Source organism: Eptesicus fuscus, chromosome 12, assembly GCF_027574615.1.
Source record: "Eptesicus fuscus isolate TK198812 chromosome 12, DD_ASM_mEF_20220401, whole genome shotgun sequence".
Classification (NCBI taxonomy): domain Eukaryota; kingdom Metazoa; phylum Chordata; class Mammalia; order Chiroptera; family Vespertilionidae; genus Eptesicus; species Eptesicus fuscus.
Window position 1 is genome coordinate 32,283,257 of NC_072484.1, and position 24,996 is coordinate 32,308,252.

Here is a 24,996-nt window from a genome sequence, read left to right on the forward strand (position 1 = left end):
AATGGAAAAATATTCTCAGGTGAGGATTAAAAAAAAAAAAAGCAAGGCACAGTCTGTTACCTCTTGTGTTAAAAAAAAACCAAACTGTATTGATATCTACTGTATGTATTTGCCTGTGTGAGAAAAGATTTTCTGGAAGGATATCAAGAATCTGGGGAGGGGGCTTGAGTGGCTAGGTTAAGGGCCAGGGACACTTCCTATACGTAGAGGTGGGTGGGAAGCTGGAGGCTTGAACTAAGAATGGTGATCCTGAGCTCCGGGAGAAGCTCTGAATTCAGAATCCATGGGTTGGAAGTGCAGACGTCCTTCTTGTGAGCAGGAAGGACTGACACCAGAGAAAGCTGGCCAGGCAGGAGACAGGCCTGCAGGGAGGCCTCCTCTTGGGGAAGGAGTGGCTTTCAGGTCGCATTCCCCGGCCACCAGGGGGCAATCAAGCCCGCTCCTGTAAGCGGGTGGGTCGGAGCGCCTGAGGCTGGAGCGCCGGCCTGCTTTCCCAGACCTCTCCCCGACCCGATCTCGGGTCTCAGCCACGTGGAATTTCATAAGGTGCACCTCCTCCCTCCTCCTGGGGAGTCCGCCTATTAGCGGGGTCATCACTGCAGCCCCCTTCAACATCCAGTCCCCTGTTGGGGTTATCCCATTCAATCTTGACCACCATCGCCTAAGAGGAGTACTGCCATCAATCATACCATTTCATAGAGGGGAAAGTTGGGGTATAGCGGTTGGTAACTTGCCCAAAGACCAGGAATGGTGACCCAAGATACACACCTGGCCTATCCTCAGAACTGGAGCGTTAACCAAACCACGTCTTCTTTTCGACTCTGCTCCTCCTCCAGAACTTTCTTCCCACAGCAGCCAGAGAGCGCTTTGGGGGCCCTACGGGGCATGTCATTCCCTAACAACTGTCTCTGGCTGCACTCAGGATCAAGTTCAGTCCCCTCTCCCCACTTCTCAACTCGACACACCAACTTTCCTTCAGCTCGAAGAAACGGTTCAATCTGGGCATTTGCTGCTTCATCAGGGCCACTCGCCCCTGCTCCCCTCCCCCTCTTAGTTAACCTGTATGGTCTTCAGGCCTCGGCCTCTAGGTCACCCCTAGGGAGCCTGACTTCCTGACTCCCAGATATGCTCAGGCCCCTATGAAATGCTGTTTAACCAGTCATTATGAGCCTCTTGGGTAGTACTGGCCTCAAACATGTAACTGTCATGGCACCATTATTTCAAAAACTCAAAATCACCCTTGATTCCTCACGCTCTAGAGCTATCTCTAAAACAGCTGATCTTGTGATATCTACCTTTAATATGTTACCTCAAGTCTGACCCCTTCTTATCTCCTTCCCCACTAGGTCCGCCTGGCCATGCTTCCTCATGGTCATTTCCACCTCTGCAACAGCTGTCTTTATATTTGTGTCTGTCTCCCTGACTAGAAGGAAAGCCCCATAAAGGCAAGGACTTTGTTCACTACAGAGTCCCCAGTGTCTAAGACTGCCTGTGGCGACCTGACTGTTGCTCCCACTATAATGTCAACTCCTGGGGGCAGGAACTGCCCGTCCTGTTCACATACAACCCAGTGCCCAGCACACAGCAAGCATCAATATACAGGTGGAGAAACTCAGGCCCGGGGGAGAAAGCGGCTTGTCCAATGGGGTCCTCCCCTGAGGGCAGCACACCAGCACCAGTACCCAGCTCTCCTCCGGCCTGTCAGGCAAGCAGTCCCTTCTTTCCCATCCCAGAAAACACAAGAGCCCAGGCCCTTTTGTTCAATGATCAACACGATTTATTACTCCACTTTCACCTTCACACACTATTTCAAAGAGCTGGAACAAGTGTGGGGTGGGGGTTGGGGGAGGGATAGGTGCCCCTCAGGAGCCAGGACCCCCGGTTGGCTTCCTCGGACCAGGGCAGGGAGGGAGCATCAGGCTGTTCAATCTCTGGGCACCAGCTCTCCACGTGCACACGCACAGCAAGCCAGCAGCTCCTCACACATAAATACAGACACGCTTAACAAAAATAGTATATCATCTGCACAAGGAATAAAAACTAGTCTCGAATATGTACAGCAGAGAGCCTGGGGGTGGGGGCAGGGCTGCTAGGCCAGGACCCCCAGGGATGAGACAGACTATGGGTCGAGCAGGGGAGAGAGGGAGGCCTGAAGGGCTCCTGGCCAGGCCATTCTGACCTGGCAGCCCGGCTGCCTAGGCTGAATGCGGGTGGAGCACAAATCTGTTTGGCCAGGCAGGACTGGCCCCTCCAGGCAGCCCTACTTCCACCCTGCACACCAGGCTCTCCTTCCTGCCCTTCCTGCCTGAGGTAGGGAAGACCCTAGGGCTCCCATAGCTACTGCCTGTAGCTCCCCTTCAGCTCTGGGCCGAGGCCCCTGAACCCCATGGGCAGCAATCCAAAGCAAAGATGCCACAAGGCTGATCTCCTTGCAGGAAGTGAGGCAGCTGAGGCCATAAACAGCTCTGGGGCACCTGTCTTGGGCGCAGTTGGTCCCGCAGTCATGGTCATGGGAGCCAGGGGAGGGCAAGGGAAGGGGAGCTGGGGTAGTGCTAAACTGCGAGGGACACCCAGGCTTTGGTATGGGGTGCTTCCTGCAGCTACAGCCCCCTCCTCCTGGGTTAGGCTGGCCTCTAGCCAGACACCTCTAGAGGACATTGGGGCTGGGGTGGGAGGGGGAGACTTTGGTCAGGCCAGAGTTGGGGAGGGGGTCCTGGTCCTTGTTTCTTTATCCCAAGCAGCCTGAATCCCTAATTAGTCAGAATTGGCCCCTAAGTGGCCACTGGAGGGTAGGAATGAACGAAAGGGGAGCCCAGGTCCTAGAGGGTGGGGTGGGGATAAGAAATGATCAATTCTGAGGCCACAAACATGAAAACGAAGGCAATCTAGTCTTTCTAGGAAAAAGGGTCAGAAAACTTTCTAGCTCCCTGGCAGGAAAGCATTCTAGGGGAGGCTAAGGGATAAGGAGGTTCCACCGATCAGGTAGGGCCCTTCCAGCCGTCAGCCATGAACTCCCACGTGCCTGCCAGCTTCCATGGGGCAGATGCTGGGGAAACTTTGTGGGTTTTGAGGCCAGGAGAACTGAGGTGTGGGGGAAGGCAGCTCTCACAGAAGCATAGTAAATTCTAGAAAACTAATTGTGGGGGACCAGATCTAGGCCCAACCCTGTGATGTGTAGGGTGGCCATGGGCTGTATGTAGTGGTTCTCCTGGTGGCAATGGTGGCTGAAAGGAGGGATGTGGTGGGGGAAGGACAGGTGTGGGGGGTGAGTGGGTGGTCAGTGTCTGGTCATTTCCGACTGAAGAGTGAGCCCAGCAGAACCACGCCAGCCACAGTCATGCCCGTCAGGAACCAGCGATTGAAGCGTTCCTGGCCCTTCCGGCTCTCAGCTGCTGCATTGTTCCCGTAGAGTTCCACAAAAGTGTCCTGCAGGGAGAGAGAAGAGAAGGAAAGGTGCTATTGGACTCCTTAAACAGTAATGTGGGTGGGTAGAAGGAGGCCATCTTCATGCGATGGCCTTAATATGAAAAACTGCTGTCATCCTTGCCCGCTCTGGGCCTGATAAAGGGTTAAGAACTGCCCTCCTTCTTGACCTCCCGTTGGAAATGACCGACCCATTTTATTGCTGAGAAAGTGGGTGTGAAGTAGGAAAAGAGCTTTGTTCCAGGTCAGACAGCCAGGAAATGGTACTCTAGAACCTGAGGTGGGAAAGAGATGGGCAGGAAATGACTGGAGGCCAATTGCTGGAGCAGAGTGCAGAAGGAAGGGATAGGAGAGATGAGGGTGCAGGGTGCTGGACCACGTGTGATCTGCAAGCCCCAGAGAAGCTGGAGTAGAGTCTGAGGGCAGGGTGGAGCCATATGCTTCCCACTGCTGTGATGGAGAGAGGGAGGGAGAGAAAAGGGAAGGTGAATTCCCAGAGGGATTCCTGGCAGAGGATGTCTGGGCTTTACCAGAGGCTCCCTCTTCCTCTGCCCAGGAAGGCTGAGCAGGGCAGCACAGAGACAACCACACACGCCTGGGATGGTCTATGAGCTCCAGCCCTGTTCCCCACCCCAGAGGGGGTATGACTCTGCCTCCAGGAGGAGGTGAGCAACAACTCTGGGCCCTGAAGCCAGTCAGGAGGGAAGCACATGATATGGGAGGGAGGGGCTTCGGGTTAAATTACCCAGCCTAGGGTGGAGCCGGCCTGTGGGGCAGGGAAAGGGAATCTTAAGAGTACCCTTTAACGAGAAGCTTCCCACCCCATTTGTCCTTTAATCCTCCCAACAATGCATCCAGCGCATAGTTGGTGGCTGATAAATACATGAGTAGAACAAAAAGGCAGGCCGTCCCTCCCCATTTACAGACCAGGAAATTGGCCTTTGAGGGCGGAGAGACTTGATCAGGTCACCCAGCTTTGTCAGTGGTGGAACCAAAACCCAAGCCTAGTGTTTGGCACCTAGAAATCAATGCACTGTGTGGGTCTAGGGAGGGAATGAAATGAATTACCGGCTGGTTCCAGAGCCAGTGTTCCTGCCTCCACCAAGAGCTCACCCCTTGGGCCACATTCCCACCTGGTCCCAACGAACTGAGTGGTGTCTGCTCCTCAGACAGGGCTGCCACCTCCAACGGGCCCACGTCCCACCCAGCCGGTCTGCTCTCTCTGATGCTGACTGGCCCCACCGCTGGTCTTGGTAACTCCGATCAGTCCATGTTCCACGCAAAGATTTTTAACAACATAGATCATAGTACGCCTGTGCTTAAAGTCCTCTAACAGCTTCTCTCTGCACTCAGAAAGCCATTGTCATGTCTGTTCCTATCCCTGGTATCCTAGCAAGTGCCATGTACACTGAGCTGCCAACTGGACTCAAAGAATCCTCAACATTTATTCAGTCATTAGGAAGGTAGCAATGACACATAAGCCACAGCCCTTACCAGAAAGCTTACCCTTCTGCTGGGAAAAGCCCCATTCAGACCACATCTCTACAAGCTGTTAACCTTCCCAAGACTTCAAATCGTACCTGGAATTAAGTCCTTATCACAATCAGCAGGGTTTAGCAGGGCCCCTCCCCACCGCACACTCCACACGTAGCACAGCCTCCTTGCGGTTCCGGAGTAGCAGCTGAGCTCAGGAGCTCGCGGCTCTTGCTGCCTGGAGCACTTGACCCGAGAGCATCACCTGCCTCACTTCCTCACGGCACTCCTGACTCTGCTCAAATGTCACCTCCTCAGAGGCCTTCCCTGGCCACCGTGTCTAACATGGTATTCACCCCATCTCTCCTATCTAGCGCCTTACCTTGCTTTATTTTTCTTCTCAGCACTTTTCATAACCAGATTCTACACTTTGTTTTTGTTTATCTCCTGCACTAGATGTGGCTTGATGAGGCAGAGATTTTGTCTTGTTTCTATACACCCAGAACACTATCTAGCACATAGTTGGTAGTCGATAAATACATGAGTAGAGCAAAAATACTGCATGTCTACTAAGTGCCAGGCACTATTATCTCATTGCACCTTCATCGTAATTCCCAGACTAGCGATTTGAAACTTATTTCACAGATGAGACAACTGAGGTTTACAATAGGGAAGGCCTTGCTAGGTGGCAAAGCCAGGATCAGAGCTCAGGACTGCAGGGAGCGCTGCTACCTTCCCGTGCGGGGCATTTGGGGAGGCCCTGTCCTGTGCTGAATGGGTTCCGTTTAAAAGGATGTGGGGTGGGGTGGGGTGGAGGTGTCTTGGGCCTGGGGAGAAGGTATAGCAGCGGCAGCAGCCAGCCTCTTAACTCTTGGCCTTGTTGCTGCCAGGCATGGCTGATGTGGATATGCATCTTCATCCTGGCTAGCCTCCATTTTTGCTGGCAAGAAAATTTCTTATAGGAGTTCTAATTTTTCTGATCTGAAGCAAAGTAGGCCCAGGTGAATTCACAAAAAGGATAGACCTATGATGGGGGGAGTCCTGGGCTGTGGGGGAGGCATGGGAGAAGTGAGGCCATGGCCAGAAGGCCATGGTTATCCCAAGGGGCCAAATGTCCCATAAGCAGCCAGGGATTGGGGTTGTAGCCAAAGTGGGAGAGGCCTGGCTCCCTCAGTGGGAACTTTCCTGAAGTAGAGGGCTGGCAGCCACAGGACGTTTTCGGCTCTGGGGCTGGGCTGGAGTAAACAGGCTCTGTCCCTGCAAAGGCACAAAGCACTCACTGTCCAGGAACAGCCATTCCAGGGTGGAGGGAACATTCTCATTTGGTGCCGTCAAGAACAAGGCTCTGACCTGCCCAGCCCCCAGGAGCGCATTCCTGGCCAGAACAACACTTCATCTCCACTTCAAGGAGCGCCTTCTCTTGGGGAGGGGGGAGCAGGATTTCCAAGGCTGTGGATTCTGCGAATTGCTTTTGTAGACAGAGCACCGGCAGAATGGGGCGTGCTGTTCCAGGGCGGGTGCCGGGAGGCAGTGGCGTGGGTATATTTAGCCCATGGTTCACACGACACACTTGGAAACAAACACAGCCATTTTCTCAGCGGGCGGCTGCTCTGGATAAATAAACAGGATTGCAAAGCAGCCCAGTCTGGAAAAGCAGAGATAAGCCCCCACTGCTCCTCAATGGCTCCCACTGGTTTTAGCCAGAGCTGGCATGGTGGGCAGAGAGGTGAGAGGTAAGGGTGAGTTGCAGGGACGTCTCTGATGTCACAGAGGCTTTAGGAGACCCAGGCCTGAGAGACTGTCTGCATCCTCAGCGTGGGTTACAGCAAATGGAGGAAGTGTCTCTTTGCAGCTGTGACTGCTACCACAGGAATCCACGTGGGAGTTTTCAGGGCCACGGGGGAGAGGCAGTGGCTAATGACCCCCATGGGAGAATCATGGGCGACTAGCCAGGCAGACCCCACAAGTCAGTAAGGCCAACACACCTGCCCATTCTAGTGTCACACAGCCAGTTTGTGGTAGAACTTGGATAGAAATTGGGGTCTCCCAACTTGGCATTGGGGCCCTTCAGAATGGTGAGACAAGAACCGGGGTCCACAGAAGTCAAGGCTGGGCTCACTTTCAAGGCCCTGACTCCCACAGTCCTGGCCACACACGAGGACTGGGCCTACCCCACACGCTCCAGAGCGCTTCCTACCCCTGTGCCTCTGCCCACACGGCGTCCCTCTAACTGGCCACCCTTCTTGCACCTCTCTTCCTCAGTTACCAACCCCACGTTGGAGTCCTGTCTTCCTAGAATCCTTCCCTACCAGTCCCTTCTCCAACTCTGGGACAAATGTCTTTTTTGTGCTTCCAGGGTTTATGGACCTTCATTCACACCATAAATATTTACCAAACACCTTCCATGCACCAAGCTCGGCTCTGGAGACACAGAGTGAGCAATACAAACAAGGATCCTGCTTTCCCGGAGCTTGTGTTGTAGTCTCTGCATGCTCAACTGGGGTGATATCAACTCCAATGGAACAAAATGAAAAATTCCTGGGTATTACAGTGGTTTGTGGCTCTCTGCAGTACAACGGCGCATACCTATAGAGATACACAGGACAGCTGTGGCATTCAAATGTAATGGGAGGGCAATTAGGACAAAAATGTCTAAAAAGACTCCTTGGGGGTGGTAATAACGAAAAAAAAAAAAAAAAGTTGAGAAACACCGTCATAGTAGGAAGCAGAGAAGATAAGAAACAAGACAATTTTAGAGGTGATTGGGTTTTGAACACAGTAAGTTATGGGGAGGTGACAATGCCTGGGGGACTGATATAGGTGGTGGAATGCTCAGAGATCTTTCTGGAGAAGTGAGGTTTGAGCTGAGATCTGAATGATGAGGTGGAGGTGGCCAAGGATCAATAATCTCAGGTAAAAAGAGCATGTTCCAGAGAAGCAAGTGCAAAGGCCCTGAGGCAGGAAGGAAAGGCAGGGCATCCCTAGGCCCTCTATCTGTGTGTCAGTCTCTCCCATCAGTCACGGTGCCTCAGTATAGCAGGAATCAAGTCTGATCCATGTCTGAAGCCAGGGGCCTATCCAAACCGTCATGACTAACGTCAGCTAGATCTCTGCCCAGAAGCAGCCAACTGAATAATGCAATCCACCTGCAACCCTGGAGAAGCCAGGAAAAAGGCTGGCACAAGGATGTACCTACCCTATCAGGGCAACAATACAGTCCCTGCTTGAAGCTGATCAGCTCTCCAATCCCATTCTTCTCCTCTCTCACCTCCCATGTTTCCACGCTTCTTCCTAGCAGTATGACTAAGCAGGTTACTTCACCTCCCTAGCTCCTAGTGTCCTCACTTGTCAAATAACAATAAAACAATAACTGCTGTTATGGTGGCTACCCTTTACTACACATTTAAATGCTTTACCTGTGCCAGTCACTGAGCTAAAGCAATTTACCCTGACTGGGCCATATCCCTGATTACATGTACAATCATGGCCACTTGATTATTTTTTTGTCCCGTTTCCCCCACCAGACAGTGTGTGGTTTTGTCACTGGAGTCTCTAGAACCTGGTACTGTGCCTAGAACACAGCAGGTGCCATTCTAAATGAATCTGGTGACCTGGCTGGGTTGCCTACACCAATAGTCTGGCTCCAGTGTCTTTGCTTCTAACCTTGTACATCTCTCTGTCCACTTTCAAAAGGACAATAATTCTTGAGGGCGCATTGTGGGCCAGGTGCATATATTTCTGTGACTGAAGGAGGTCCTCTTTCTAAACCCAGGCAAACTGAGGCTCAGAGACACTGAGACCTGCGCAAAGTGAGTAAATGGGAAAGCCAGTTTCAAGCCCAGCACGTGCAGCAGCAAACCCCCCTTTCTGGGCCAGGGCTATAGTCCTGAGGCCCTCTAGGAAGGGGAAGGTGGCCTGAGGCCACTAGCTGAATGAATGAGCTCTGGCCCCTGCCAGCTGAGGGGGAACTGGGTACCACAGGAAAAGGATGTGACGAAGACCAGGAGGGAAAGTGAAACCCTTCCGTCCTGGCTTCAGTGGGGAACAAGTGCCTGTGCCAGACGAGCCCTTCCTTCCTCTAGGGTGACCCAGGCCCCCTGCTTCCTTCCTGTGTGGTTATTTCAGGAAAGAAGTAGGTGGAGGAGAGGAGCGGGCTCCTCAGAGCCCAGAGAAAGTGCCAGGGACACCAGCACTGTATCTTGCCCTGGCCTCGCAAAGCCCTGCATGGGCAGGCTGAGTCACTCGCAGTCACTCTCTGCTCCCAGCCTCAGTGTCCCTGGGAGAGAGGTTGATAAATGCCTGCTGAGTAGACCAAGGAGGCCTTGTTAGGAGGTCCCTAGGAGATGGCAGGAAGGGTGGGTGGGGCAAATGGAGAGGCTTTATCACTCTCTTGGCAGGGTGTTGCAGGCGGAGAGTGGAAAGAAGTGAGGTTTGTGGTTGAAATCCACTTCCCCTGACTTTCCCAGGGGACATGGGCCTGGATGTGGGCAACTCAGAGGGGCGGCTTAGTGGGGCAGGGGCAAAGAGATGGGTGGCCAAACTGCTGGCCTGACACTTCACTCTAGCCAGCCCAGCTGTGGGTGACATAGCAAGTCTCTCTACTTCTGAGCCTCAGTTTCTCCTGCTTTGACCCCACCCACAGGCAGCAGTGGTAAGATCAGGGGATGAAGGCACTTGGTAAAACAAGGTGACCTTGGTATTACTGGCTGAAGAGGGTGTCATACAGGGCCCAAGCCATCTGGGCTTTAGGGGATATTTGAAGGCATCCACACGGCAAACTTTGTTTTAATCTTTCTCCAACTCTGCCCTGTCAGCTGCCAGCCTCTTCTCTCCCTCCTCCTCCTCCCCATTAGTTCTAAGAAGCTAAGCCTGACAGATGTGCTCATTTCTCAGAAAAGGAAGTGGTTGTGCCGGGAGGAGATAACACCTCAGCTGGGGAATTGAGAAAGCTATCTGGCCCAGCAGTGTGAGCGTGGGCTCTCCACCTCCTTCCTCAGCTCAGAAACAGGGTGCTAGCCTTGGAGGCAGAGATAATTCAGAAAAGCATTTACTGGGGGCACAGATGCTCATTTAGGGGCTCACAATATCCTTTCCTGGGAGTGATGGCTGATATTTACTGAGCACTTACCCTGGTACTAAGAGCTTCATTGTGTATACAAATGCACTTAATCCTCACAATAACCCCCTGAAGAAAGTGCTACTAATACTCTCCATGTTGCCCGAGCCGGTTTGGCTCAGTGGATAGAGCGTCGGCCTGCAGACTGAAGGGTCCCAGGTTCGATTCCAGTCAAGGGCACATGCCTGGGTTGTGAGCTTGATCCCCAGTAGGGGGCGTACAGGAGGCAGCCGATCCATGGTTTTGTCTCATCATTGATGTTTCTATCTACCTCTCCCTTCCTCTCTCTGAAATCAATAAAAATTTATTTTAAAAAATACTCTCCATGTTACAGATGAGGAATCAGGCTCAGAGTTCAAGTGATCCTCCCATGGTCATATAGTTCACGAATGGCAGAGTTGGGATTTGAATCCAGGGAGTCTGGATCCAGAGCCTAAGCACTTAGTGGCTCCTGACTGGCTGCTGCATGCTCATATGCATCAATTCCCTGGAATTCCAAGGCCTGCCTCATCTCAACTCTCTTTCCTCTCACCCTGGTGACTCCCTGTTCCTCCATGAGCAGATGGATGACCACAGCCTTTCACTCTTCTCCCAGTATCTAGGGTGAGAAGGACCAAGGCACACCCTTGACACACAGAGACTCCAAAGTGACCTAACAACATACCCATCCACTTTCCATGGGATGCGCAAGCTCACCCCTAACGTCGTCACTGCCCAGATGGGGCTCAGAAAGGTGGAGCACCCAGGTCACATGGTGGGGGTCTACTTCACTCCAGATGGCCCATATCTGTGGGAGTTCACAATCCTCTCTAGTGCATTCTCTGCTTACACACTTGTCATAAGGGGCTCCTTCCCTCCCTATAGAACATTTAATTTTTGGACAGATCTATTGGAAAACTTTTCCTTTTGTCAGCTCTACTGGAAATCCTTGCTTCTTTCCCTCTATTCCTCCCCACTCCCCGCCTCCATTGTCTGGGCCTTAGTTCGGCTCCTCTCTCCTCTGTTGCTCTTGTCCAACTCTGTCCCAGGGGCTGCCCAAGAAGGCAACACAAGCTGACAGAGGAAACTTTGGTGGCCTTGTTCTGGGCCCTAGACCAGGTTCTGCTCCTCTCTGAGTATCAGTTTCCTCATTTGTAAAATGGCAGCACTATTGGGTGAAACCAAGACAGGTGACAAATTAAGTTCTATTTCTCTACCAAGCTGGATTGCCAGAGCAAAGAGTGGGCAGGTACCCAAAATAGACGAAGGTGTTTAGTTGTGGTTCTCATTTGTAAAATGGGGATTAAAAATCCCCATTGTACTTATTTCACAAAAACACTGTGAGGATTCAAAACATGTAAAGCTCTTAGAACCGCACAGCACATGGTAGATTTTGAGTAAATGGTAGCTATGTCACTGCGGCTCAATTTGAGTCTTAGAGCCTTCTCCATGGTCTGCAAGACCCTGCCAGGTTTCCTCAGCTTTGTCTAGGCCAGGCTGCTTCATTGCTCACATGCCATGTTCTGTTCAGCCTCAGGACCTTTGTCCATGCTGGTCCCTCTGCCTAGCTCTCTCATACTCATCTCTTAGGTCTTAACCTACAGGTCACTTCTTCAAGGAGGCCTCCTGCTCTCTGTCTCCCAGTCTTCTTGAGCTCTCTCACCCGTTTGTTGAGTTGCTCATTTTTTACCATGAGCTCTGTTCCCCCAGCCTAGCCCAGTCGGTGCTGGGCCCAGAGAAGGTACGAATGAGTGCGGCTGACTGGCAGACAGTGAGGAGGGAAGGGAAGAAAGGCCAATCTTCTCTTTCTCTCCATCCCCATCATTGTCTGGCAAAAGTAGAAGGAGGTGCTGAGACACCAGGTGATTGATTGGATAGGGTGCCCAGGACTCCCCAGACACCAAGTTCTCCCAGGCTCAGGAAGAGGGACAGAACACTATTGGAAGGTTGTGGAAAAGGCATCTTTTGCATTGTGTTGAGGCAAAAGACAGGAGGGACTGTGGTAGCAACCTACAAAGAACAGAGACTTGGTTTCTGGGGCCAACCCCTTCCCTAAAACTGCTTCATTCTGGGATTTATGCTTCCAAGTACTATATTCCATAGTCTAAAGCAGCCACTCCCTCCTTCCTGCCCAATGTTGCATGCTATAAAGAAAACAGCACCGGGCTGAGAGTCAGCAGATGCAGGTTTCAGGTCCCAGTTCTACCACTGACTTGCTTGGGATGCTCGGAAAGCCCAAGACTTTTGCTATCTGTAAAGTGAAGGGGATCATCTCAAAGGGCTCCTACTAGTGCTCCAATGTGAGGCGGATAAAAGTAACACACACACACACACACACAGATGAATGAGTGACACCTGGGTTCTCTCTCAGGGGTATCTAAAAGATGAAGTAATTAGTGTGGAAGGTGAGAGGTGACATTTTGGAGTAGTAGGACTTGTTGCCACAAAAGAGTCTGATCCTCCTCCACCTCCGCTGAGCCTTGCCCTGAAACGTGCAGGATTCTAAGGGAAAAGAGCAATGGGTACATGTGACCCTGGACAAGTTTCTCAGATGGGCCAGACCTTGCCGGTCTCTGTCCCTGTGGCCTCAACCTCCTCACCCCAGCACCGCCTCCAACTAGTCCAGACAAGTCCATGGTATTTTCAGCCACCTTTATCTGATTGGAAATGTTTGGAATTCCAAACAGAAGGGAGTGGGAGCAAATCCGTGCACCACCCTTCCCTCCCCCTGTACAAGTGAGAGCTCACACACATCCGGGGAACCAAGAGCTCAGCTGAAGGTTCCTATGGGGCTTCATTTCCTACATTTCCGTCCCTTCTATCCTTTTCCTCAATTCATCTCCACCCCGGTCCACCAGCCCCCTTAAGGTTTAGAACAGCAAGATGCCTGAGATGGTGCCAGGAGAGCTGAAGTACTCTTCTGCAGCGGGTGATGTGGAGCCAGGGGCCACCTGGAGGTTTGTTATTCACAGTCAACACCCAGAGCACCAAGAAACTTCAGATGACCACCACCATCATGACCACCAGGAGACCCAGAAATCATGTGTCATAATCTGTGGTTCACAGAGAGGTGAACTGAGATCCAGAAAAGCTGATGAGACTCCCCGAAAAGGCCTCCTGACCCCTGGAGTCTGACAGTGTTGGTTCGGACCTCAGCACTGTGACTGCCTACTTGTGGGACTTGAGGCAAAACTCTACCTCTTTAAGCCCGGTGTCCTGTCTATAAGCAGGAATACTGTACTCCACAGGCTTGGCAGCAAGAATTAAATGGTTCATGGAAAGTACTCAATAAATGTTAGCTGGTGTTTTTTTTAATAGCTAAAAATGAGTTGGCACCACTGGTGTATCTCATTATTTGTAGCTACAAATAAAAAAGTAACAGCTAATATTTACTAAGCCCCTGCTTGATTCTCAAAATCTCATGAGAAAAGTTGTCCCCATTTTACCAATGAGAAAACTAAGATTAGAGAGGTGATAAAACTTTGCCCGAGATCACTGGTTACTGAGTAAGGGTGTGTGACTCCAAAGCACATTAAATTTAGCCAGTGCAATAGGATAGACACAGGAGGATGTTACTAAACTCCTCTTGGCTTCCCCATTTCACCCACCCACCGCCCACTAATTACTGAGGTTCGGCTACTCTTGAGCCCTGGAAGTCAAATTACTTTGAGGACAGGGAAGAGATATGCCCCCTGGATCCCTGAGGGTTGGGAACGGGAGAGATGTGCTGATGGCTGCTCTATGCTGCTCCCAACCCCCAATCCAGCCCTTGCAAGGCCACCAGTCCTTGCAGAGAAGGTCCCTCTCACTACCTGGTCATTATCTTGGAAATAAAAGTGATGCCAAGTAGCTTTGGTAGAGCTGTTAGCTTTGTTTTCTAAGGCAGACCATAACCCCTTTGTGGGTTGACTTGTGGGGTTGCAGGAAGGACCACACAAGCTGCCCTGCTTAAGCTCTGAACTCTCATTCACTCCATAAATCTTTATTATTAAGTGCCCACTAAATGCCAGGCACTATGCTAAGTGCTACGGATAAAGCAGTGACTAAGTCAGATGAAAATTCTTACCTGCATGAGTTTACAATTTAATGGAAAAGACAGGCAATAAATGTGTCAGATGGCAATAAAGGAAAAATAAACGAGAAAAGAGGTTAGAGAGAAATATGGAAGAGGGCAGGATTAGAACCCATGGTCAGGGAAAGCTTCTTGAGGAGGTAACATTTAATCAGAGCCCTGAATGAAGTAAGGAAAAAGGCACTGTAAGGATCTGAGGAAAGGCAGAGGGAATAGCAAGTGCAAAGGTCCTGAGGTAGGTATATACTTGAGGTGTTCTAGGAACGGAAAAGACACCAGTGTACGGTAGCTGAGGCCGAGTGAATCAGGGGTAATGGGGTCTGGCAATAGTTGAAGGCCAGATTGTGCAGGGCCTGAAGGCCATTTAAGGCCTTGGGCTTGTCCTTTGAGTGACAAGGGAACACTGCAGGGTTTTGAGCAGTGGAGGGTCATAATCTGACTTTTAAAAAAAAAAAAAAATACATCTTTATTGATTTCAAAAAGGCAGGGAGGAGAGAGAGAGACAGAAACATCAATGATGAGAGAGAAGAATCATTGATTGGCTGCCTCCTACATGCCCCCTACCGGTGATCGAGCCCGGCAACTTGGTCATGTGCCCTGACTGGGAATTGAATCATGATCTCCTGGTTCATAGGCCAATGCTCGCTCAACCACTGAGACACATCAGCTGGTCCTGACTTTAACAGGATCTCTCTGGCTGCTGGGTGGAGACCTCCAGGGGCAAAGGTGGAAGTAAAAGGTCTGGTGAAGAGCTGATCAGTCATCCAGGAGAAATATGATGGTGGCTTAGCCAGGATAGTGACAGGGAAGCTGGTGAGAAGCAGGCAGACTCAGAATTTATTTTTAAAAGTAGAACTGTGCTGCCCTAACGGGTTTGGCTCAATGGATAGAGCGTCGGCCTGCGGACTCAAGGGTCCCAGATTCGATTCTGGTCAAGGGCATGTACCTTGGTTGCGGGCACATACCAAGTAGGAAGTGTGCAGGAGGCAGCTGATGGATGTTTCTAACTCTCTATCCCTCTCCCTTCCTCTCTGTAAAAAATCAATAAAATATATATTAAAAAAAAAAAAAAAGTAGAACTGTGCTGATGGGATGTGGACTGTGGGAGCTGCTTGTCTCGCTGGCCTTCTGTTTCTCATTTACAAAAAGCTGAGGAAGAGCCTTTGAGCATTTTCCCCCAGCTTGATAACTATGAGAACCCTATGGAATGAAGTAAGACAAAACCATTTCCACTCTCATTGAGGCAAAGCCAATTGCTCCCAGGCCCAAAGGGTAAATGACAATAGGAAAAGAAGGGAGGGGCTGGATAGAGACAAAGGGAGGGCAGGGTCTGCCTGGGCTATGACTGCCCACTTTTAGCAAACATCACTGGAGCTCCAGGTACGTGCAGGACCATGAAGAAGCCAGGCCTGGGATGAGGGTGGAGGCAGAGATAGCTTGCTCTCTATTAGGAATGAGGGGACATCAGAACAGTGTTGTCTCCAGGGCCTACTAGGCAGAAGGTGCTCAGTGACGCAGTGAGTGAGTGAATGAGGCAATGCCAGGAGGCCAGGATGTGAGCAAGAACTTCCAAGTCCTTCCAAATTAACAAGAGGTAAGCCTGGAGCAAGGGATTCCTTTCCTGTCATTCCTTTTCCATCTATTACATTCTAGGCTGAGTCTCAAGTTCCCATTCTTCATGAATAGGAGACTACAAGGTCTGAAATAACCAAAGCCGATTTTAAAGCTGGAAGGGAGAACAGACTCATCTAGTCCATCCTACCCACAATTTCAGCCATCACTGTGATGGCCTTATTCATGTATCACTATTATTATTAACATTTTTTCTACCAATTAACCCACTTTTTTAAAATGTTTTTTTAAAAAATTGACTCACGAGAGAGAGGGGGAGGGGAGAGAGAGAGAAACATTGATCCAAGAGAGAAATATCGATTGGTTCCCTGCTATACGCACCCCGACTGGGGACCGATCCCCAATCCGGGCAGCTATCTTGCGGTGCGTGGGACGATGCTCAACCAAATGAGCCACACTGACCAGGGCTCAATTGACCCACCTTTAAAAAATGTAAATAAATGTACTGAAAATTCTTAACTCCCCCTCCCCCCAAACTTTTCTTTCTGTATCTTTACCCTTTTTAGTAAATGGTAGCAGTTTCATCATTCTAGGTGCTAAAGCCTGGAACACCTTGAAGTCATCCTTAAAACTGCTCTAGCTTTGAAATGTCAGCAAATTCCATTGGATCTCTATTAAAAACTGATCCAGAATCTACCACTTCTAATCATCTTTATCACCATCATTTGGTCCAAGTCAACATCATTTTCTGCCTAAATTGTAATAGCTTCCTTATTGATCTCCCAGCTTTTTACCTCCTGCTATGGTTCTTCACCAAATAGCAGCCAAAAAGGGTCCTTCTAAAAGCAATCAGATCCTGTCTGGTCAAAACACTCCACTGCCTTCCCATCTCACTCAGAGTATCTCTCCTTGGCTCACACAAATCTTCACCTTCTACCACTTTCTCCTCTGCTCACTCTGTTCTAGCCACACATCTCCTCTGCTCTTCCTCAAACATGCCAAGTACACCTTTCTCACCTTGGGGGTCTCTGTACCTGTTCCGAAGGGTCTGGAATGTTCTTACCACAGACTGTTACATGGTTTACTCCCTCAGGTTATGCAGATCTCTCCACCCATGACTCCTCCTCAGAGAAGACTCTCCCTTTCACTCTTTATTTAAAAAAAAAATACTTGCCCTGGCCCGGTAGCTCAGTGGATTAGAGTATCGTCCCGATACACCAAGGTTTCGGGTTTGATCCCAGGACAGGGCACATACAAGAATCAACCAATGGCCCTGCCTGGATGGCTCAGTTAGTCGGAGCATTGTCCTGTACACAAAAAAGGTTGTGGGTTCCATTCCCGATCAGGGCACATACCTAGGTTATGGGGCATGTACAAGAAGCAACCAATCAATGTTTATCTCTCACAATGATGTTTCTCTTTCTCTCCCTTCCTCTCTCTCTTTAAAAAAAAATAAAAAAAATCAATAAAAAACATATCTATCCTCTAGTGAGGATTAAAATTTTTTTTTAAAGAATCAACCAATGAATGCATAATTAAGTGGAACAATAAATCAATGTGTGTTTTTTCTCTCTCTCTTCCTTCCTCCCTTTCTCTAAAATCAATAAGTAACAAAAAATTTTTAAAGGAAAAGAAAAAACAAATACCAAGAGCTGCCTAGTCACCCTCCACCCCCACCATCATTCTCAGTCTTTTTAGAATGTAATCTCCATGAAGACAGATATCCCTAGTGGCTAGAATAGTGCTTGGCATAGAGTAGACACTGAGTATTTGTTAAATAAATACATAAAATGAAAAGGAAACTTATATTACTACCATAAGTAGAAAACCAGTATCATTTGCCACTGATGAAAATCAACATAAATAAAAACATTGACTAATAAAATAAAAATATGTCCATTTGCATATCAACTATACATTATCTTGAAGACCAGTGGTTCACAAACCAATCTTGGTCCCATATATTTATTGGTCCTTTACAAAGGAGGTCAGTGAGCCCTGGGGCAGGGGAAAGCTCAGAACAGAATAGCCAGCCAATTGGAGGTCAGTCTAGAGCAGCCACACAGGCACCCCCCCTTTTGTGCCTTAGAACCACAGCCCTGCCCACTGGGGGGTGCAGACAGAGGGACGAATGCAGCTAGGCTGAACCAACAGAGCTTGTCTGAAGGGCCAGGAAAGCTCTCGCCTGGGCCAGGCACAGAACTGGCAGCTCTGCTGAAAAGAACAAAGGCCAAAGAGGAGTGTGCTAGGCTGGAAGAGCCTCATGGGGCTGCATCGTAGGGGACAGGCACACAGAAACCTGTAGGTGAGGCCCATGGAGACCAGACAGCTGAGATCAGAAATGAAAACAGATTAGGTCCCAAAGGGTCCAAAAGGGTGGTAGCATCAATCCCGTAAACACCAGACAGGCGTTGGGGTTCAGGTGCAGGTCTGGGGGCACAGCTGAGCCAAGGGGGAGGATGGGACCTTTCCAATCAGCTCCAACGGTGATGATGACTCTAAGCTGAGCTGAATCAGACATTAAGAGGGAAAGAGACAGAGCCACCCTCTTAGTCCCCACACTATAGATGACCTCTTCTAGCACACTCCTAAGTCCCAGCTAGCCCTGCCTACATGGACTCTTGAAAATTCTATCCGTTTGGAGGGGAACATCCTTTTCCCATCCCCATGAGGCTCAGCAAACATGGCTGCAGGTGCAGGAGGTAAAGCTAGAGCTGTTGTAACTGCCAGGCCAATAATGTCTAACCTAAATCTCCATGGTTGGTTGCATGCAAAGAAAAATACCAGGGATTTCCGTTGTTGTTCACCAGATACAGCTGCCAAGGGAAAGCTGGGCCTTCTGAAGGCCTATTGTGAGAGGGGAGGACAAGTGCTGAGCTAGCTGGAATAGGCGAGGGGCTGGCCTATACTTTCCTGTCTTTGAGGACCTCCCTAGATTTTAGAGACTATCAAATTTTTATCTTTTTTCTACCAAGACCTTCCACTGAAGCCCCACTCACTTCTAGTATATCATCCTTACTAAGAAATGAGAGAGAGAGAGAGAGAGAGAGAGAGAGAGAGAGAGAGAGAGGAAAGAGAGAATGAATGAGATTAGATTTGGGGGGAAAATTTCCCCAAACTAGTTGTTCTATTCTATTACTGGCATTTGGAGTGAGGATTTAGATTTGCATAGAAAAAAGGTAATTTGGAAGTTTTGCCTGGTAGTGTAAAAAGACTCGTACTCTGTGGTAGCTCCATCTGGTAGTGGACATGTAAATTAAGCATCCTGGGCCTCACTTTTCTCATATGTCAAGAATGGAGGATGGACTAGATGATGGATCTCTAAGGCCCTCTCTCTAGCTAGAAAGTGCACTGATCGATCCCTAGGCTTTTACCCCATGCCCTCTCAGGGAGCAATGCTGTGTAAGAAAAACTAGTAAGCTCTCTTGGGAGACCAGAGACCCAAGTTCTAATCCCAGTGCTGCCGGTTGGGCAAGTCACTTCACCCTGGGGGCACCTCACTTTCTTCAAACCTAGAAATTTGACATTATTATGCCTCCCTTATGCTGTCCTCTCCTTAGCATATACTTGCCTCTCAAAAGTCCTGTTCTTTACCTGGAATCACCCAACTTGCACACCTTAAGATCTTACAGAGATGGAGGAGGTGGGGTTCAAACCCAGGTGTGTCTGATTGCAAAACCAGTGCTCTCCCACTATAGAAATGTGAAGAGAGCATGGATGAGACTTAAAATCAAAAGACCTCAGTTCCGTCCATGGTAAGGGGATGACCTCCTCTACCTCCTAGCATAGTCGGAGGCTAAATGAAATAATGTATGGACACAAAGAAGCACGGGACAAACCTTAGTTAACAATCATGTGCTATGACTTAGTGGCCTAAGCCTGTTTTTCCCCTCATCTGAAAGGAGAACAGAAAGCACAAGTTGTAATACCTTAGGGATATTATGGCTCCACTTCTTAGACTTTTGTCTTACAACCGTGGTCAGCAAACTGCGGCACGCGAGCCACATGCAGCTCTTTGGCCCCTTGAGTGTGGCTCTTCCACAAAATACCACGGCCTGGGTGAGTCTATTTTGAAGAAGTGGCGTTAGAAGAAGTTTAAGTTTTAAAAATTTGGCTCTCAAAAGAAATTTCAATCGTTGTACTGTTGATATTTGGCTCTGTTGACTAATGAGTTTGCCGACCACTGTCCTACAACATCTCAGCCTCTCCCTTCTTGACCATATCTGATCTATCCTTCTAGACTCTTTACGTAGAGCTTCCAGCCACCCAACACAGAGCCCAGAGTGCTCTCCCTTGAGAAGTTATGGAGGGGGGTTCAGAGTCCTAACTCTGACACTTATCTGCTGTGCAACCCTGGGCTGATCATGTAAACTCTGAATCTCAGGGTCCACATTTATAAAAAGGGCATAAGACTGACCGATCCTATAGTTCTCAAAAAATGTTTGCTATTATAATTGTCATGCTTCCTCTCTTCTCTGAACGCTTCCAACCCCTGTAGTCTTTTCATTTACTTTAATACTTGCAGTCTCATGATCTAAGTTGCTGTGCTAAGCCTGTACTTTATACTTCTCTCCCACTGGAGTGTAAACACCTGACAAGTGTTCAAAGAGAACCTGTTATCTGATTGGGAGATGGGGCCTTTCTGAGGCAGTATCAGTGAGGGTCACCACCAATGATCACCCGCCAAGCCTCAGGCGTCATGTAGCAGCCCACTCTGGCTCCTCTGTGCAAATTACTGGGGTGGAGGATATGGAGCAAATGGAAGCTACAGGTCCTCTCCTTTAAAGTAGTCAATGTGAGGTAGAGAAGCCAGATTCACACTCTGGAGAAGCTAGACTCACAAAAGAAAAAAATAGAAGCCTGGCCAGTGTGGCTCAGTGGTTGAGCACTGACCCATGAACCAGCAGGTCATAGTTCTATTCTGGATCAGGGCAATGCTGGGGTTGCAGGCTCAATCCCCAATAAGGGGTGTGCAAGAGGCAGCTGATGGATGATTCTCCCTCATTACTGATGTTTCTATCTCTCTCGCCCTCTCCCTTCCTCTCAGTGAAATCAATAAAAACATATTTTTAAAAAAAGTAGAAGAGAGAGAGAAAGCCCAGGAAAACCCATGGAACCAGAGTGAGTGAATAAGGGCTTCTGAGTCTAACAGATTTGGATTCTATCCTTATTAGAATTTGACCTTGGAACTATTATTTAACTTGTTATACTCTCAGTTTTCTAATCAGGACAATAATGTTTCCCAAGCAGGATTATTGTGAGGGTTAAAAAATATAGCACAGTGCACCTTACAGCATCTTCCACATGGTAGGACTCAAACAATAGCAGCAACTATATTGTCATTAGTATATTAATCATAGATGGGTTATGTCTATGGGCCCTCTGATGCCAATAGATGAATACCAAGAACCAGTGACTTATGGCTCTCTATAGCAACTGGAGTTCTGGATGGAGAAAGTTCTCTTGATGGAATCCTAATTAGATTTGGAAACTCCATGGAAGGAAAAGAGGTAACTTCGTATAGATCATAGGCCTCAGATCAGACACATGTAGGTTTCCCCCCCTGAAGACTACACTCCATAGCTTTCTGGATGTGTGTTCTTTTGGCCAGTTATTCTCAGAGAGCCTGATTTCTCATCTGTGTTAGACTCTAAGTCCATATGTTATTTCTCTTGAGAAGCAGTCTCAAGACTGCTCTTTAAGAGCATAGGTGCTAGAGGCTTCAAACCTGGGTTTAAATCCCATCTATGCCACCTAGCCAATTTGGCTCAGTGGATAGGATGTCGGCCTGCAGATCTAAGGGACCCAGGTTCGATTCCAGTCAAGGGCACATGTCTGGGTTGTGGGCTTGATCCCTAGTGGGGGGCATGCAGGAGGCAGCCAATAAATGTTCTCTCTCATCATTGATGTGTTTCTCTCTCCCTCTTTCTTCCTCTCTGAAGTCAATAATATATATATGGAATCTTAAAGAGGAAAAAAATACACATAACTATTATATCATTATCCTAAAATTTGAAAAATCCAACAGAAATCTTGGAAGGGTTTTAAATGTGATCATAACACTTTCCCAAAGAGGGCACCTTTGTTCAATATGAAATATTAATGTGGTGTATATAATAAGCTCTAGGTACAACTCAACTTATAAATAATTCAGATGTGTAGACATTTAAAACCTACTGAAATAACTTTTATTCCACCAAGAAAAATACTAAGGTAACATGAGAGTCAATTCCAGATCTATTAAAAACTTAAATGTTAAAGACAAAACTCTAAAACTTTTAGAAGAAAATATAAACAAATGTATTTAGGATCACAGGTTAAGAAAGGATTTCTTCAACAAAATATAAAAGGTGTGAATCATAGAAGATAAGACTCAACTACATTAAAATTAAGAAATTCTAGTCATCAAAAGACACTACTATATAAAAAAGGAAAAGACTGATAGATCCTCCCTTCCCCCAACTGATGGACAGAGTATGACGTAAACTCCACCTGCAGCCGGACATTCCTGAACACCTTATATGGACTGTACATTGAACCACCAATCAGCACCTGCCATATACCCTAAGCCCCCGATTCCTAATTCCCTAGGCCCCTAACCATGTACCTTACATGAAACCACCAATCAGCATGTGCTGAGTGCCCTAAGCCCCGTCCCCTCTTTTCCTCCCCTTAAAAGGCACTCTCACCCCGGCACGCTCTCTCTCTCTCTCTCTTCCCTTTCCCCTCTGGAAGGCGGCCGGCAGGGTGATCGCCAATAAAGCCTGTGTCCTGGTATCCCATGGTCTCCGGCCCTCTGTTTCATCTTTCATCATGGTGCTGAACCTGGGTGAGCATGGACTATCCTCGAACCTAGCCCCGAGCTTCTGATTCCTGCTCTGGCTCTGCTCGGCGGCATGGTTCTGAGTCGACTGGCCTGCTCAGAACACTCCTCAAACCCTGCCGTACCAGGACACGTGGGAATCTCGTCGCTTCCTTCTAACCGGTAGGCTTCAGGGATTTTCCCAACACCCCACACTCCCGGTTCCCTTGACCTGGAAAGGCCTCAGAGTTTCCCGTACCCGGCTCTACATTCTACGTTCTACGTTCTACGTTCTACGTTCTACGTTCTACGTTCTACGTTTTACGTTCTACGTTCTACTTTCTACGAAAGCCCAGGTACCTGGCCGGGAAAACTCTGCTCTACTCCACGGGAAAGGTTCAGGGTGACGACCTTGCAACCTTCTCCTGTCCTTTTTTCTACAGGTTGGCAGAGGGAAAAGAAGGACGCTTCTTATTCCTTCCCCAACTTCTCGGTGGCCTTTCCCTCCGGTCAAGGGAACCCCTCAATCCAAACCCTCTCGTAACTTCAAAGAAGCTCTACCTGGCCACAATATAAACTCGACAATGTCTCTCAGTGGCCTGAAAATTCCAATATCCTCCGAGATCTAGATAATTTTTGCCGCTGGATTGGGAAGCATTTGAGATTCCTACGAACAGGCTTTCCCCTCCCCACCCACCCTCCCGCTCTCCCCACTTGCTTTATTCAGGTTCCACCCATCAGACCCTCCTCTGGAAGTCCTCTTTGTCCTCTCAAACCCCTTTCTCTGTCTTCTGACTCTTTCAACCCAGAGGATCGTTTCTCTCCACGTGTCTCAATCTCGCCACCTCCTTACAATCCTAAACCTGTCCCTCTCTGACTAAGCACTCTTTTTCCCAGGTCAACGCTGCTGGAGTGGAGTGCAGGAGTCCTTGGAGGACTCCGGAGTACGTTTAACTTTTTTTTTCCCTTTACACTCACTGGTCCTGCCCACTGACCAGCGGCAGCGGCTGCATTTACAGGCCTTTCCTCTCCCTCAGGGTGTTCGCTTCCTGAGTCTCCATGCAAAGCCCCTCCTGGTCCCGCCCTCATTTTGGGAGGCAGGATGGGGCATTTCTACCTCTGAGAATTCTACCCCCCCCCCCCCCCCCCCCCCCCCGCCTTCTTTCCCTGTGCTCTCCGCCTTATCTCTGCTCCCGTGGCCTCCAGCAAACAAATTCACAGGTGGCTGGCCATTTCCTTTCTCACTCTCTGACCTTTCTCAAATTGAAAAACGTCTAGACTCTTTCTCTTCAGACCCTCTGAACCAGCAGCCGCCTTCTCCCCAGTCCCTGAGCCCAAATCCTGAGAACCTGAGCTCCAAAACAGCCTTTCCATCTAACACTCATTCTCAGGCCCAAAGACCTCCTTCCTCAACAGCTTCTTCTACTCTCGCATCCACTCTACCCCTGAGGAAGGCAGCAGGAACTGAGGGCACACTCTTTGAGTCCACGTCCCATTCTCTATGTCCAGCCTCACAGATTGAGAGGCATCTCAGGTTTCTTTTTCCACTGACCTGACCACCTTTACTCCCCGACATATGCCGCAACTGCAGGTCCACAAACCCCTCAAAAAGACCTCATTAACCTAACCTTTAAGGTCTTGAATAATAGAGACAAGGAGACCCAAATCCAAAATCAAAGGCGAGATCAGGCCAAGGCGGAGGCCCATTAGGAGGCCTTCCAGCTCCTACCCACCACTCTCACGAACCCCAAACCAAGTGCCGGTCCTCCAACTGCGGGTAAGTCAAGGGCTAAGCCTCCTCCGGGCCCATGCTTCTAATGCAGCAAGGAAGGACACTGAGCCAAGTCCTGCTCAAACCCGAGACCCCCGCCTGGGCCCTGCCCAAGGTGCGGAAGGAAGGCCACTGGAAATCAGACTGTAGTCTGGCTCCTCCGGGTCTGGCCTCAGCCAGTCCAGCATGGCCACCCTCTGGATCCGGTTTGGAGCTCCCAGACCTCCTGGGACTGGCCACCAAAGAAGCTGCCCAGGCCCTGACAGGGCCCCACCGACTTCCATCACCAGGACAGAGCCTCGGGTAACGACTGTGGTGGCAGGTAAGCCGATCTCCTTCTTAATTGACACTGGGGCCACTTATTCTGCCCTCTCCGAATTCACTGGGACCCTCGTCCACTCCTCAGTCTCTATTATGGGGGTTGACAGATCAGTCTCACAGCCATTAGCCACCTCATGTCTACATTGCATCTTACTAAATTCCCCCATTCACTCTTTTCTCATTCTACCTTGGTGCCCAGCCAGGGCTACCATGCATCCCCTCATAAAACCCAGTTGTCCCAAACCACAGTCACCTACCTCAGTTTCACTCTCTTACCCCAAAAGGCCAAGCCATTCCTGGGACTGTAAACGCCTTATCTCCTTATCTCCTCTATGATCATTATCTGTAGGAAGAATGTGGCCATTTGGGACTCAAGCGGCTAGAGGCCTGGCTAGCCTGAAAACGGGCTGCAGGGCCTGCTCCCTCCTCCCCCTGCCTTTTCTAAATATTTTAAAATAGCATACAAT

At 49.3% G+C, this 24,996-nt stretch overlaps 1 protein-coding gene across 2 annotated transcripts in view; it reads right to left on the reverse strand.

Moving 5' to 3' along the window:
• Positions 1–1,752: 1,752 nt before the first annotated feature.
• The window catches only part of BCL2L1 (BCL2 like 1), a 50,401-nt gene continuing 27,157 nt past the window's right edge, over positions 1,753–24,996 (reverse strand). For both annotated transcript variants that reach the window (XM_028144635.2, XM_008140968.3), the window contains exon 3: positions 1,753–3,426. In XM_028144635.2, coding sequence (XP_028000436.1) covers positions 3,289–3,426 — 138 coding nt within the window. In that variant the 3' untranslated portion in view covers positions 1,753–3,288. The remainder of the gene's footprint in view (positions 3,427–24,996) is intronic.